General features: G+C 41.8%; 1 protein-coding gene across 1 annotated transcript in view; it reads left to right on the top strand.

Moving 5' to 3' along the window:
* Positions 1–4,809: 4,809 nt before the first annotated feature.
* CDK6 (cyclin dependent kinase 6) overlaps positions 4,810–16,127 on the top strand; it is a 263,638-nt gene continuing 252,320 nt past the window's right edge. Inside the window, exons 1-2 of the mRNA XM_077490798.1 lie at positions 4,810–5,202; positions 14,864–15,298. Of these exons, the coding sequence (XP_077346924.1) occupies positions 15,069–15,298 (230 nt within the window). The 5' untranslated portion in view covers positions 4,810–5,202; positions 14,864–15,068. The remainder of the gene's footprint in view (positions 5,203–14,863; positions 15,299–16,127) is intronic.

Genomic DNA, 16,127 nt, shown 5'->3' on the forward strand with positions numbered 1-16,127 from the left:
ATCAATGCCCACCAGTGCCACCTATCACTGCCCAAAAGTGGTGCCAATCAGTGCCTCATCATCAGTGCCACCTAGCAGTGCTGCCTATCAATGTCACCTACCAGTACCCATCACTGCCACCCATCAGTGCCACCTATCTGTGCCCTTTAGTGCCTCACATCAGTGCCACCTCACAGTGTCCACCAGTGCCACCTATCAGTGCCCACCAGTGCCACCTATCACTGCTCAGCAGTGCTGCCAATCAGTGCCTCATCATCAGTGCCACCTAGTAGTGCTGCCTATCAATGTCACCTACTAGTACCCATCACTGCCACCCATCAGTGCCCTTTAATGCCTCCTATCAGTGCCACCTCTCAGTGTCCACCAGTACCACCTATCAATGCCCACCAGTGCCGCCACTCGTCAGTGCTCACCGGTGCCACCTATCAATACCCAACAGTGGTGCCAATCAGTGCCTCATCATCAGTGCCACCTAGCAGTGCTGCCTATCAATGTCACCTACCAGTACCCATCACTGCCACCCATCAGTGCCCATCACTGCCACCTATCAGTGCCCTTTAGTGACTCCCATCAGTGCCACCTCTCAGTGTCCACCAGTGCCACCTATCAGTGCCCACCAGTGCCGCCTTAACAGTGCCCACCAGTGACACCTATCAGTGTCCATCAGTGCCGCCATATCAGTGCCCATCAGTTCAGCCTCATCAGTGTACATCATTGAAGGAGAAAAATTACCTGTTTGCAAAATTTTATAACAGAATATAAAACTGTTTTGTTTGTTTTTTCAAAATTTCTCTTCCCTCCAATCAGCTGTCAGAGCTATCCTCACTGAACTGTGCAGAGTGTAACTTCAGCTCTCCACCCTTCTCTTTTTTTCTGAAGGATTAGACACACTTTATAGTTTTGGACAGATGTAGAGAACAGAAGACAGCAGATAAACAGGTACAACTTGTGTAGGAGGATTTGTTTCATCTCTGTGTATAACCTGAGGCCAGTCACTTCACTGGGTATATGTAAGGGTTTACAGCCACTTTAACCACTTGCCCCCCAGAAGGTTTACCCCCCTTTCTGCCCAGGCCATTTCTTGTAATACGGCACTGCGTTACTTTAACTGACAATTGTGCGGTCGTGCGACGCTGTAGCTTTATGACACTTACTAATGAATGATTAGTAATTTTTACCTACAGAGTATGAATCAGTATAATAATATATAAAGAAAAATATATTAAACTAAATATGGAGACACTAATATACTGTACAGTCATATGTCATTTTTTTCCCTTATATAAATATATATTTTGGTAATATTTAAAATGATATAGAAAAACATATATCTATGAAAAGGAAAATTAATAAACAAATATGATAAATAAAAATAAATATGATACATATCATACATAAATATGAAACAAATATGATAAATAAAAATAGTGGTGCAAGTACAATAAATTAAGAACATGCGATAAAACAGAAACAGAAAAAGGAGTAGAGTTGGTGTAAGAAAAAAAAAAAAAAAAAAAAAAAAAAAAAATATATATATATATATATATATATATATATATATATATATATATATATATATATATATATATATATAGATATTATATAGATATCTCTCTTTCTCTCTCTCCCTCTTTGTCTATATAAAACATGGACAATTTACTGAGGGAGCACATTTTTTACTGTCAACCTGAAAAATGACAGAACTCCTAATAAAAACTAAGACAACCAATATTTAAACAGTACAAACATAATATGGAAACACTGACAATACCCATAAAATTTCATTTGCGTGATTTACACTTAAATTGTCAACACGACATGACAAATTATCAGCCCCTGATATTTACAGACAGTTGTAAAAAATCACTTGTTTTTACAAAACTGTTGTAAATTTACTGACAGTTGGCAACCCTGAATGATAGACAGATGTGGACTGATGATAGATTATTGCTAATAAAAGTAGATGGCATTATAGACAGGTAGATATTCAAGAAATAACAGATAGATATTATTGATAGAATATCTATCTATCTATCTATCTATCTATCTATCTATCTATCTATCTATCTATCTATATATATACATACATATATATATACATATATATATATATATATATATATGTCTGTGTGTGTGTATATATATATATATATATATATATATATATATATATATATATATATATATATATATATATATATAGCTATATATATCTATATATATATATATATATATATATATATATAGTAGGAAATATCTATAGCTATATCTATATATTTTAGATTATAGGTGGTTAACAGTAGACTGCTAATAAATGATAGGTAGGTGAATACATACAGTATAAATTATAGATGTTGATGAGAGCTTCTATTACATAGATATAGATAATAAGTAGATATCAATAGACTGGTAATAAATTACAGGTAGGTAAATTAATACCAATACTAGATATTGATGACTGATAGATAGCTATTGATAATAAATTATAGATAGATATGCAGACAAGTACAGAATAATGATAGATTATATTATAAATAGGTTGTCACTTATAGATTACCGATTAAAGATTATGGCTATGTTAATTAATAGATACTGATCATAGGTGATAGATGTGGATGGATGATACAATTACAGATATTGATGGTAAATGATATTATAGATAGATAGATAGATAGATAGATAGATAGATAGATAGATAGATAGATAGATAGATAGATAGATAGATAGATAGATAGATAGGATAAGCCAATGATAGATGGATGGATGGATGGATAGTGATGATAGACCGGTAAAAGGCATAGAAGTAAATATGTATACAGGTACAGATTATAGATATACAGATAAATAGATGCTGGGTGTGGACTAATGAGAGATCATAGATATTGATGATAGATATAAGAAGACTGAGGATACATATTATAGATTGTGATAGATAGGTATCGATGATTAGGTATGACTTTCATGCAACTTTTCAGGGTTAACATTTAAGTGTATGTATGGCACTGTAGTTGCATGAAAGTCAGACCAAAGTAGTGTGTGAATTACTTTGAAGTTGCTGCGACTTTAAGTCGCACACATATGAATGATTATCAGGGCTGTTTTTAAGGCAGGGCAAAAGGTGCAGCTGCCCTGGGCCCTGTCATTGTTGTGGGGCCCAAAGCAGCTGCCTCATACTTGCCAGCTATCCCAGTTTAAATTTCCTTGTGTCTTGCTGTGTCCCACTATCTCAGTGTGAAATGATGCTACTAATGCTGCCCAGCTCTGCCCTATTGTTGTGTACAGATGACTCACCTGCATACCCTGTGTTTACATGTAAACAACCAGCATTCATATGTAAATATCAGCAGCTTTCATATGTAAATAGCTGCATAGATATGCAAATAAAGGCGGCATCCATATGTATAGCATGACCCCTGGAGTGAGGAGATGATCTGCTGTAACCTCTAGCAACGAATCAGTGAGCAGTATTACTGTACACTAATCTCAACAAGTAGAAATCACGTGCTGTAACCTCAAGCAACTAATCAGTGAGCTGTAATGTGTGCTGTAACCTCTAGCAACCAGTCAGTGAGCGGTAATGATACACTGTAACCTCTGGCAACCAATCGCAATCGCTGCCTGATCTGATTCAGTAAACTGATTTTAGTCTAGCTGCTATTTATTGTATGTCTCAGAGCAGGTAGAGAGCAAAACTGCATGGGGGGGGGGGGGGGGGGCAAGAAAAGTTTTGCCCAGGGTCCAATCAATATTAAAGACGGCCCTGATGATTATCATTGGAAAACATGGGGAACAACTTTGTCATGCAACTTTGAAACATAACAAGTCACAAAAGTGTGAATGGAGATGGATAGATAGATAGATGATAGATAGATAGATAGATAGATAGATAGATAGATAGATAGATAGATAGATAGATAGATGATAGATAGATAGATAGATAGATAGATAGATAGATAGATAGATAGATAGATAGATATTGATAATAGACAGCTAATCAGACATAGATTTATATATGTAAATAGATACAGATTAAAGATATACAGATAAAAAGATTGTATTTATGTATATATATATATATATATATATATATATATATATATATATATATATATATATATATATACACACAGTAATATAGATTTTAGACAGATTTATATTCATGATAAGTGATTGATAGAGTTAGATTAATGGCAACTAGATAAAGATTATTGGATTATAGATAACCAGATAGATATTTATGATATATGTAGGCTAAGGATACGTTATAGATAGATATTGATGATTGGTAAGCAGATGTAAATAGATACAGCATATATATATATATATATATATAAAATAGGTGTGTGCCGGTGGTGTGCCGGACGTGCCTGGGCACACCCTAATCACCCTGTGTGGTGCAGATTCTCCCTGCTGATATTTCACCAAAGCCCCCCAGTGGGGCTCCTCATTTTATTTATTTTTTTAATTAATAAAAAAAGAAAAGTAAGTAAAGTAAAAAAAACGACTGACACCATCCACTGCCCTACTGACAAGTCCACTGCCCTGCTAACACCGTCCATGTCTTATAAAATTTGGGGTGCACCTATATATATATATATATATCAAGAAAGTAAAAACAAAAATATAAAGTGACAAAAGTAAAACTGTAAGCCATGGAGAGAGAAGAGGGAAGTTGGGGTGAAAGTAATATAAAGTGCCCCTTCGCCGTGTGTCTCCCGGGGTCCCCCCTGGCAGGGAGGGCACAGGAGGAGGCGGCTGGCTCTTTGTAGTCGGAGGAATGCGGAAATGTTCTCCTCCATGTCAAACGGTTTTTGAAGCGAGGTCACATCAGCCAGCGTGGGAAAGAGAAGAAAAGTGGGAATAGAAGAGAGAGGAGAGGAGAGGAGGAGGGAGGACGGGGAGAGGAGGAAGAGGCACGCTGCTGCCTCCACTCTACTACTACAAGCACTGCTACCTCCTCCGCTGCTACTACCACTACCTCCTCCGCTACTACTTCCTCTACTATCTCTGCCCGTCCTCCTCCCCCATGGACTGGCAGCGCTGTGTATGGGGAGGATGGCTGTAGGCGGCGGAGCGGGGCTACCTGTGTGGCCGGGGACTTTGTGAGGGGCAATCAAGCAGGAAAGATCATAGAAGAGCCCTCCTCCTCCTCCTCCTCCTCCCCGCTCTGCCCTCCGGTGGATGCCCCGGCTGTGCGGACAGGTAATGTCACCCATACATGTGCTCACCGAGCCGCTCCTCCTTCCATGTCAGCCCGGAGAATTGGACGGACCAGCCGCTGCCATGTGCCCGACCCCTCCTGGGGACCCTGACTCTGCTCTGCCCCCGACTCATTGTTACCACGGTTTACTTTTCATCCAGCTGCTGAGGAACCACAAGTTCCAGCATGGACTCCAGATGCTGGGACTTGTGGTTCTTCACCTTGTCCTCCAGCTGCAGGGGAACCCCGAAATCTAAAATGTTCTCATGGTCTCCAGATGCTGGGACTTGTGGTTCTTCACCTTGTCTTCCAGCTGCAGAGGAACCCCAATATCTAGTATGTTCTCATGGCCTCCAGATGCTGGGACTTGTGCTTTTTCTTCTTGTTCTCCAGCTGCAGAGGAACCCCAATATCTAGTATGTCCTCATGGCCTCCAGATGCTGGGACTTGTGCTTTTTCTTCTTGTCTTCCAGCTGCAGAGGAACCCCAATATCTAGTATGTCCCCATAGCCTCCAGATACTGGGTCTTGTGCTTCTTCTAACTTGTCTTCCAGCTGCAGTATGTCCTCATGGTCTCCAGATGCTGGGACTTGTGGTTCTTAATCTTGTTTTCCAGCTGCAGAGGAACCCCAATATCTAGTATGGCCTCCAGATGCTGGTACTTGTGGTTCTTCACCTTGTCCTCCAGCTGCAGAGGAACCCAGAAATCTAAAATGTCCTCATGACCTCCAGATGCTGGGACCTGTGGTTTTTCTTGTCTTCCAGCTGCAGAGGAACCCCAATATCTAGTATGTTCTCATGGCCTCTAGATGCTGGGACTTGTGGTTCTTCACCTTGTCTTCCATCTGCAGAGGAACTCCAATATCTAATATGTCCTCATGGTCTCCAGATGCTGGGACTTGTGCTTTTTCTTATTGTTCTCCAGCTGCAGAGGAACCCCAATATCTAGTATGTCCCCAGAGCCTCCAGATACTGGGCCTTGTGCTTCTTCTAACTTGTCTTCCAGCTGCAGAGGAACCCCAATATCTGGTATGTCCTCATGGTCTCCAGATGCTGGGACTTGTGGTTCTTAATCTTGTCTTCCAGCTGCAGAGGAACCCCAATATCTAGTATGTCCTCATGGCCTCCAGATGCTGGGACTTGTGGTTGTTCATCTTGTCTTCCAGCTGCAGAGAAACCCCAATATCTTGTATGTCAGCATGGCCTCCAGATGCTGGGACTTGTGCTTCCATTTCTTGTCTTGCAGCTGCAGAGGAATCCCAATATCTAGTATGTCCTCATGGCCTCCAGATGCTGGGACTTGTGCTTCTTCCACTTGTCTTCCAGCTGCAGAGGAACCCCAATATCTAGTATGTCCTCATGGCCCCCAGATGCTGGGACTTGTGCTTCTTCCTCTTGTCTTCCAGCTGCAGAGGAACCCCAATATCTAGTATGGCATCATAGCTTCCAGATGCTGGGGATTTTGGTTCTTCATCTTGTCTTCCAACTGCAGAGGAACCCTGGTATCTAGTATGTCCTCATGGCCTCCAGATGCTGAGACTTGTGCTTCTTCTTCTTGTTTTCAGCTGCAGAGGAACCCCAATATGTAGTATGTCCTTGTGGCCTCCAGTTGCTGGGACTTGTGCTTCCTTGTCTTGTCTTGCAGCTGCAGAGGAACCCCAATATCTAGTATGTCCTCATAGCCTCCAGATGCTGGGACTTGTGCTTATTCTTCTTCTTGTCCTCCAGCTGTAGAGCAACACCGATATCTAGTATGGCCTCCAGATGCAGGGATTGTGGTTCTTCTTTGTCTTCTAGCTGCAGAGGGACCCCAATATCCAGTATGTCCTCATATCCTACAGATGCCCAGACATATGGTTCTTATTTGTCTTTCATCTGCAGAGGAACCCCAATATCCAATATGTCCTCATAGCCTCCAGATGCTAGGACTTGTGTTTTTTCTTATTTGTCTTCTAGCTGCAGAGGATCCCCAATATCCAATATGTCCTCATAGCCTCCAGATGCCCAGACATATGGTTCTTATTTGTCTTTCATCTGTAGAGGAACCCCAATATTTATTTAGTATGTCCTCAAAGCCTCCTGATACTGGGACTTGTGGTTATTCCTTTTTGTCTTCCAGCTGCAGAGGAATCTCAATATCTAATATGTCCTCATGATCTCCAGATGCTGGGACTTGTGGTTATTCTTATTTGTCTTCCAGCTGCACAAGAATACCAATATCTAGTATGTCCTCATAGCCTCCAGATGCTGAGACTTGTGCTTATTTGACTTCCAGCTGCAGAGGAACCCCAATATTTAGTATGTCCTCATACTCTCCAGATTCTGGGACTTGTGGTTCTTCTTATTTGTCTTCCAGCTGCAGGGGAACTACAAGTTCCAGCATGTCCTCATAACCTACAGATGTTGGAACTTGTGTTTTTTATTTGTCTTCCAGCTGCAGAAGAACTACAAGTTCAAGCATGTCCTCATAGTCTCCAGATGGTGAGATTTGTGTGATTCCTATTTGTCTTCCAGCTACAGAGGAACCCCAAGATCTAGCATGTCCTCATAGCCTCCAGATACAGAGACTTGTGGTTCTTCTTACTTGTCTTCCAACTAAAGAGGAACTGCAACTTAGTTCCAGAATGTCCTCATGGCCTCCAGATACTGATACTTTCAGAGGGACCACAAGTTCCATCATGGCTGGATGTCAAGACGTGTACTTCTTTTTATCTGTCTTCTATCTGCAGGGGAACCACTTGTTCCATCATGTTCTGAAAGCCACCAAATGATGGGACTTGTGGACCTTCTTATTTGTCTTCCAGCTGCAGAGGAACCACAAGATCGAGTAAGTCCTCATATCCTCCAGATACTGAGACTTGTGGTTCTTATTTATGTTCTTACTTGTTTTCCAGCTGCAGGGGAACTTCAACTTAATGAGACTTGTGGTTCTTACTTGTCTTTCAGCTGCAGAGGAACCGCAACTTAGTTCCAGAATGTTCTCATGGCCTCCAAATACTGAGGCTGGTGGTTCTTACTTGTCTTTCAGCTGCAGAGGAACCGCAACTTAGTTCCAGAATGTTCTCATGGCCTCCAAATACTGAGGCTGGTGGTTCTTACTTGTCTTTCGGCTGCAGAGGAACCACAGCTTAGTTCCAGAATGTTCTCATGGCCTCCAAATACTGAGGCTGGTGGTTCTTATTTTTTTTCCAGCTGCAGGGGAATCCCAAGTGCAGCCTCTAGATGCTGGGACTTGAGGTTTTTTTTTTCCAGCTGCAGGGGAAGCACAAGTTCCAGTATGTCCTTATGGCCTCAAGATTCTAGGACTTGTTTATTTTCATTTGTCTTCCAGTTGCAGAGAAAGTACAGTTTGCTGTATGTGCTGACAGCCTCCAGATGCTGAGACTTGTGGTTATTTTGTTTCATCCAACTGCAGAGGAACCACAAGTTTCAGTGTGTCCTCGTGGCCTCCAGATACTGAGATTTGTGGTTCTTCTTATTTGTCTTCCAACTGCAGCGGAACTGCAATTTAGTTCCAGAATGTCCTGATGGCCTCCAGATACTGATACTTTCAGAGGAACCATGAGTTCCATTATGGCCAGATGCCAAGACGTGTGCTTCTCTTTATCTGTCTTCTATCTACAGGGGGGACCACTTGTTCTATCGTGTCCTCATGGCTTACAGATGCTGGGACCTGCAGTTCCAACTATTTTTTTTTCAGCAGGAGTGGAACCACAATTTACAGTAAGGCCTGATGGCATTCAGATACTGGAACTTGTAGTTCTTTTCATTCTTTTACTGGAGCTTGTGGTTAATACTATTTCTTTTAACTGCAATGGAACCACAAGTTTCATCAAGTCCTGGTGGCCTCCAGATATGGGGACATGCAGTTCTTCTAATTATTTTACATCTGCAGCAGAATCCCAAATTCCAGCATTTCCTTTTGGCTTTCAGATGCAAGCACTTGTTATTATTGGTTATTATTTATTTATTTGTTTTGCAGAGGAAACACAATTTCTATCTTGTCTTCATGGCTTCCAGCTATGGCAACTTGTGGTTCTACTTACTTTTTTTTCCATCTGAAGCAAAACCCCAAGCATCCAGCATGTCCTGATATCTTTCAGATGCTGGGACTTGAAGTTATTAGTTTATTTCTTAAAATGAACCACAAGTTCCATCATGGCCTTCAGATATTGGGACTTTTTTTCTTCCAGCTGGGATGAAACCCCAAAATCCAGCATGTTCTGAAGGCTTCAAGATACTGGGATTTGTGGTTTTCCTTATTTATTTTTTTGCAGCTATGGAGGAACTACAAGTTCCATCATGTTCTGATGAATGCTTGAACTTGCAGTTCTGCAACTGGAGTGTTGAACTTTATTGAATAGTGAATAAACAACTTGACGCATGCCTAGATTATAATAATTTTATAATCAGAAGGAGAAAGTTGTAGGGTTTTGCACTGAAAGTGTAGGTTAGGTTCTTCAAGTCATCATATGACAAAAATTAGTGAATCTAATAGAATGTAGTGAAGTTATCCAGATCATCGAATGGCAACAATAGGTACACTGGGTTATGTTTAGTACATGTGCTTTTAGAGGTGTTATATACTGTATGCAAGATTGCAATACCGAAAGAAGTTGGCAGTTGTTTCCGATGCAAGGAGTTCTTTGTTGTGTTCTGGAGGTATGACCTTTTCATGGTACAAAAAAAATAATAAACTGGATTTGGGGTCTGCAGCTGGTGTGGACATTGAAGTCTATCTCTGGGAGGGTTTTCTTGGACCTGGAGTAGATAATAAGTCTGTAAAGGTTCTCAGGTCATGACATTTCAAGTAGTAATCACATTAAACAGGACTTTCTAGATATTTTATAGCTTCTCCAAGCCACTTCTGCAGGTCCAGTGAGTGCTGGGAAGATACCCCGGCATTTAGATCCACACCTTAGGACAAGTTCATCCAATCACCATTGAATGTGTAGATGTTGATTGTCCAAGAGCAGAACTTTCATACCACCCATTCAGTTCTTGGACAATCAACCTCTACATATTCAATGATGATTGAATTAAGATGGCTTCTCCAAGCCATTTGTTCAGTTCCAGTGAGTGTTGGGAAGATACTCAAGCATGTATATCTACACTTTAGGACACCTTCATCTTATCGCATCAAATGTGTAGATGTTGATTTCCAAGAACTGGATGGGAGGTGTGAAAATTCTACTCTTCGACAATGAATATCTACACATTAAATGGTTATTGGATGAAGGTGTCTTAAGGTATGATATAAATGCTTGAGTATCTTCCCGACACTCGCTGGAACTGAATAAGTGGCTTGAAGAAGCTACCTTCATCCAATCATCATTGAATGTGTGAATGTTGATTGTCCAAGAACTGGATAGGGGGTGTGAAAGTTCTGCTCTTGTACAATCAACATTAACACATTTAATAATGACTGGATGAAGGTGGCTTCTCAGAGTGTCGGGAAGATACTCAAACATTTAGATCCACACCTTGGGACACCTTCATCCAACTGAATGTGAAGATGTTGATTGGTCAAGAACTGGATGGGAGGGGTGAAATTTCTGCTCTTGGGCAGTCAACATCTACACATTCTATGGTGATTGGATGAAGGTGTCTTAAGGTGTGGATATAAATTCTGGGGTGTCTTCCCGACACTCTCAGAAACTGAAGAAGTGGCCTGGAGAACCCACCTTCATACAATCATCATTGAGTGTGTAGATGCTGATTGTCATAAGAACTGAATGGGAGGTGTGAAAGTTCTGCTCTTGGACAATCAACATTTACACATTCATTGGTGATTAGATGAAGGTGTCCTAAGTTGTGGATATAAAAGCTGGGCTATTTTCCCGTTACTCATTGGAACTAAAGAAGTCGTTTGGGGAAGCTATAACTTCTCCAACAAGTCCTGCTGATCGTGACTAACTACTACTAGCGGTAGATACTAGGGTTGTTGTCCTCTCCAGAGGTTTGCCCCATTTTTCCAGTAATATGGTATTTCAATTTGTATGTTCCTGTTGTCTATTGATGTGCAGATATGTTATATATGCTGAACTGTCTTCACTGCTCACATTTAAACTTGCGGTCCTAGCTAGGAAAGTATAAATACACTAGCTGTAAAGAGGAGAAGAGGGTACTAATCACCCCCATTTGCTAGTATAGCTCTTCCAAGGGCTCTTGCACAGGCCTGTGTATTAGGGCATATGACTGCACAGAGTAAAATATTAGTTTAACATTTGATTTGCTCGGTAGCCACAGCTGTTGCTTAATTTTGCCCATAGACACGCATTACAAAATATGCTGTACATGGCTATATGTGCGTGAAAGCTGGTACTTACACTTACATATGCATGGTGGATGTATTTTCTCAACCACAGAATTTTACCCTACGCCTTAATATTCAGCCATTTGCAAGAATCCTAAATGGTTTTGCATTCAACACGTGCAGGCAGTGAGCACAGGGCAGTAATGCCTGGCAACCAATCAGAATTTATCTTCCATTGATCTGACTACTGATAAGTGACTGCTTGTTTTGGGTTACTGCATTCTGTATATGATCACTAACAGATATAAAAAAAAAATTGAGAAGTTTTAGATTTATGATGTGTTTGTAAATATACATGAGCAATCTTAGCTACCAAAATAATTGTAATTCTCTTCAAGCTTCTAAACCGCATACACCTGTCATATTCTATAGCCAGGTCTTGGCCATTTAGCTTTCTTCACTGTGCACTGAGCAATGCAGCTTGCTTTTGTAAATGCCCAACCTGTGATTGGATAGCAAAGGAGTAGCAGGTCTCTGAGGAGGTTATTTGTTAGCTCTCTCTTCCAGTCAGCACTGTGCAATGCAATAAAGCCTGCTAATAATTGTAATAAATACTTGAAAAGTGTGTTTGTGCTACTAAAATTAACAAAACATACACTGGATGGTTTGATCAGGGACATCTGTTTCTGTTCAAACATATCAGCTACATCATAGCTAAAGTATCTGTAAGTATCTGAAATTGACCTGGTATCAGGCTCTTACAGTCCCTGTACAGCAGAAGTGGATTGTGGGAGGAAGAAGCGGCACAAGGAGCCATGTGCTGACAAGGAGCGTGCTGAAAGTAGGAGAGATCAGAGTGATGAGCTTATCACTGTGCTGCTTCTTCTTTCACTGTCCAGTTACAGGCTTGGGGCAGGTGCAGGGCAGCCAGGGCATAGAGGAAGTAGGTTCAATAATTCCGGCCATCAGACTCAAGATATCTAGTGCTGCAGGGGAAATCTGTGGCTTTAAGCTGAATATTGCAGCAAATGCTGTTTTCATTATTTATTCTTTTAATTTACTGTTCATTTATATCTTCTTTTTTTTGGGGCTGAAAGTCTGCTTTAAAAATATATCATATATTATAATTGTTAGTTCTGATGTCATCATTTAAAGTATCTGCTTCAAGATTTGAGGTAGGGTAGTGATGGGCACTCCACATCATAGCACTGTGACATGGCCAAGCCTCCCGAGCTCCGTGTGACCGCAGTCACTGCACCCAAGCAATGTCAGGAACAAAGGTGACTCCTTGTATAATGTCATGTTGATAAGGCTTTAGATGACACTCATAGATGACATGACTGGAGTCTCGGTATCATCCAACTGCCCTTCCATCATACGACTAAGTGGAAAAGTGACACTAGTGGTCACACATAGGTAGCCAAGGAAATGTGATGACAGCTAATAGCAGACAATAGTCAGGGGACAATGAAGTCCCAAATGGTTTTTCCTTAGAAAAGAAAACACCCTATTTGGAGTATGCATAGAACAATATGTCATTTTGTTCCTGCCCGGAGTCCAAGTTTGCAGTAATACCCCATTGTCCATCTTTCTTATTTGTTATCGGAAACCTTGCGGGAGGTATCCCCATGCTGGACTGTGCTCTCCTTTATTTCCTTCTGCTTTACTTCCTTCTTACTTTACAGTTCTTTCCTTCTTCCCTTTTCCTTCCCTCCCTCCCTTCGTCATTCATGTCTTTTTTTTCCTCCTTCCATCCCCTCTTCCTTTCTTCCTTCCATATTTAGAAGCTCCATTCACACTCCATCCATTCATATATTCTTTCCTTTCTTCTCCTTCTTTATCCTTCCTCTTGTTCTCCCTCTCTTTCTTCCTCCTTCTTTCCTTCCTCCCTTCCTTCTTTGCCTCCCTCTTCCATCCCTTCATTTCTTCTTTCTTTCCTCCCTTCTTTCTCTCCTTCCTCTATTCCTTCCTTTTTTATTACTTCCTTCCTTCTCTTCTCCCCTCCCTCTTTTATTTCCTTCCCTCTTATCTCCCCTTCTTTCTTCCTTCATTTCTTCCTTCCTTCATTTCTTCCTTCCTTCTTTCCTTCCTTCTTTCCTTCCTTCCTTCCTTCCTTCCTTCCTTCCTTCCTTCCTTCCTTCCTTCCTACCTCTCCCTTCTTTCTTCCTTCCTTCCTTTCTTTCTCCCCTCCCTTCTTTCTATCTTCCTTCTTTCCGTTCTTTCTCCCCCTCCCTTCTTCCTTCCTTCCTTCGTTTCTTCCTTCATTCCTTCTTTCCTTCCTATCTTCCTTCCTTCCTTTATCCCCCTCCTTCCTTTCTCCCTTCCTTTCTTTCTCCCCCTCCCTTTTTTCTTTCTTCCTTCCTTCCTTTCTTCCTTCCTTCCTTTCTCCTCCTCCTACCTTTCTTCCTGCCCCTTCTTCCTTCATTCTTTTCTTGCTGACTTCTTTCCTAGCTTTCTTCTTCCGTCTCTCGTTACTTCCTTTTCATTCACTCTGTACTGAACAGCACTGCAGTGGAAGTGACCTCGCACATAAATTCTCTTTATTTTAGTTCAGTTTAAACTAGCATTCATATTATTATTTACAACTATATTGATATCAAGCTGGTCTTTGTTACAAGTATATAGAAATCATTGAGAAGGCGAAACTTCCTCTTTGAGGCCCCCTGTATGGATCTGTGTACAGATCTGTAACCTCAGCTCTGCTAATGATGAGAATGGGGAGGGGACGTAGCTGGGGAGTGGAGAGGAAGACACGCTGGCTGGTCGGGGGGACAGTGATGATCTGAATAAGTATTTTGGGTTGTCCTGTTGACTGTACACCGTGACAGCAGCCAGCTTACCCTGTCTACAGGCACCCATAGACATGAGATTGTGGCCAGATGTAGCTGATAATGAACAATGAACAATGAACTTTCCTTTATTATCTATAGACACTTCACAACTCCTAGCCTTTTCACACCCTTAAATCTCAGTGGAAAGTTAGGGTGTTATAATAGACACAGCAGACCATGCATCTGCTATGGGGCCCTGAAGAACCAGGGATGCAGGACTGTCTGACTACACAGATAGTATTTGGCATATACTGTACATATCGATGAACTACATATATACAAAGTTCAGAAACTTTATATACAATTTCTATTAAAACAATTAACATTCTGAATGAGAAAAATTGCCTTCCAGATTGAGATTAGAGAAATGGGGGCCCCTTCATGGTTTTGTTATGGGGCCATATCATTACGACAATGCCCATGATGAGGTTTACTTGTGTCCTGTCCATCATCAACTTGACTTTGGTTTAATAACAATCCAGGTGTAACCTGTGTAGCCTAATTCTTTCACAGAGAGTTAAATAAATGTTATGTGATAGTGTGAAGTAACAGTGTTTGGTTTCCCTTTCCCTGCAGATGATGTAATCCTTCGGATCGGTGCCCTCTATGCGCTGCGTCCCGCAGCTCGCCCCCCCGCAGTTCTTGGCTGCGTCTCTCTTCAGGACCTTCAGGACCCATCAGCCACCACAGACTTAGGAATCCAGCTCTTCTACTCATACTTGGACCACTGGGAGGAGGAAACCCTACCCCTGCCTCCTCCCTTCTCATCTCTAGGGTGCTTATGATGGAGAAGGACCAACCTGCAGATCAGCAATATGAGTGTGTGGCGGAGATAGGGGAAGGGGCATATGGCAAGGTGTACAAGGCCCGTGACCTGAAGAATGGAGGACGCTTCGTGGCCCTGAAACGGGTGAGAGTGCAGACTGGGGAGGAGGGAATGCCGCTTTCCACCATCCGGGAGGTGGCTGTGCTGAGACATCTGGAGACCTTTGAGCATCCAAATGTAGTCAGGTAAGAACGAAGGTGGCTCCTGTGACCTCACAGGCACAGGGTTCGATTCAATGTTTAAGAAATGTAAGCATTTGCTAAACGAACAGCGCCTAAAGTTGTAAAATGCTTGTAATAGTCTTCCAAAAAGCCTCAAAAACTCAAATAAAAATGCCAGTAAATTGCTACGCTCGGGTGTTAATGCAGCCTAGGACTACCCTGTCCACAGGTTGACCACGATGTTCCATGAACGGTGTTGTCATCCTGTTATAGGGAAGTGGAAAAAAGAGAATGAATCCACTGGGAGGCTCAACAGGTTAGAAAAATATATTACTGGGGGACTGTGGAAAATAAAAACGTCAACGTTCGCAACAAATTGTAGTGGGGTTTTGTTTCCCAAAGTGACAGAGTCTGTCTAAAGCTATCCTCTCCGACCACTTTATACTCAGCTTTACAGGGCTCTCCCACTGATCCTTCCTCTGTGGCAACCTTACCTGGTGCTGTTAGGTATGGGGGAGCATATTCCTTTTTCCCTGCTCGGGCCTACTGACCAATCTAGATGCCACGGAGAATCATCGAGAAGGCGAGCATAAGATGGCTTGGGGGGGGGGGGGTAGGCTTTAATCAAACCCTGTCATGGGCAAGATCACATGATCTCATTAGGGGGGACAACGTTGACATAAACAGTGCTACCAGGGCCTCTTCTTAAAGTGTTGTGCTGTAGAGGTGCGCGATTAATCGCGAAACGATCGCGATCTCGATTCACCCCCCCACGCGATCTAAGTTCTGGGTGACCTGCGATTTTCGATTTTCTTTTAGTGCCGCCGGTTCCACGTAACCAGCGTTGAACGCA

Source organism: Lithobates pipiens, unplaced genomic scaffold (assembly GCF_037356315.1).
Source record: "Lithobates pipiens isolate NorthernLeopardFrog02 unplaced genomic scaffold, aLitPip1_a1.2 Scaffold_19, whole genome shotgun sequence".
Classification (NCBI taxonomy): Eukaryota; Metazoa; Chordata; class Amphibia; order Anura; family Ranidae; genus Lithobates; species Lithobates pipiens.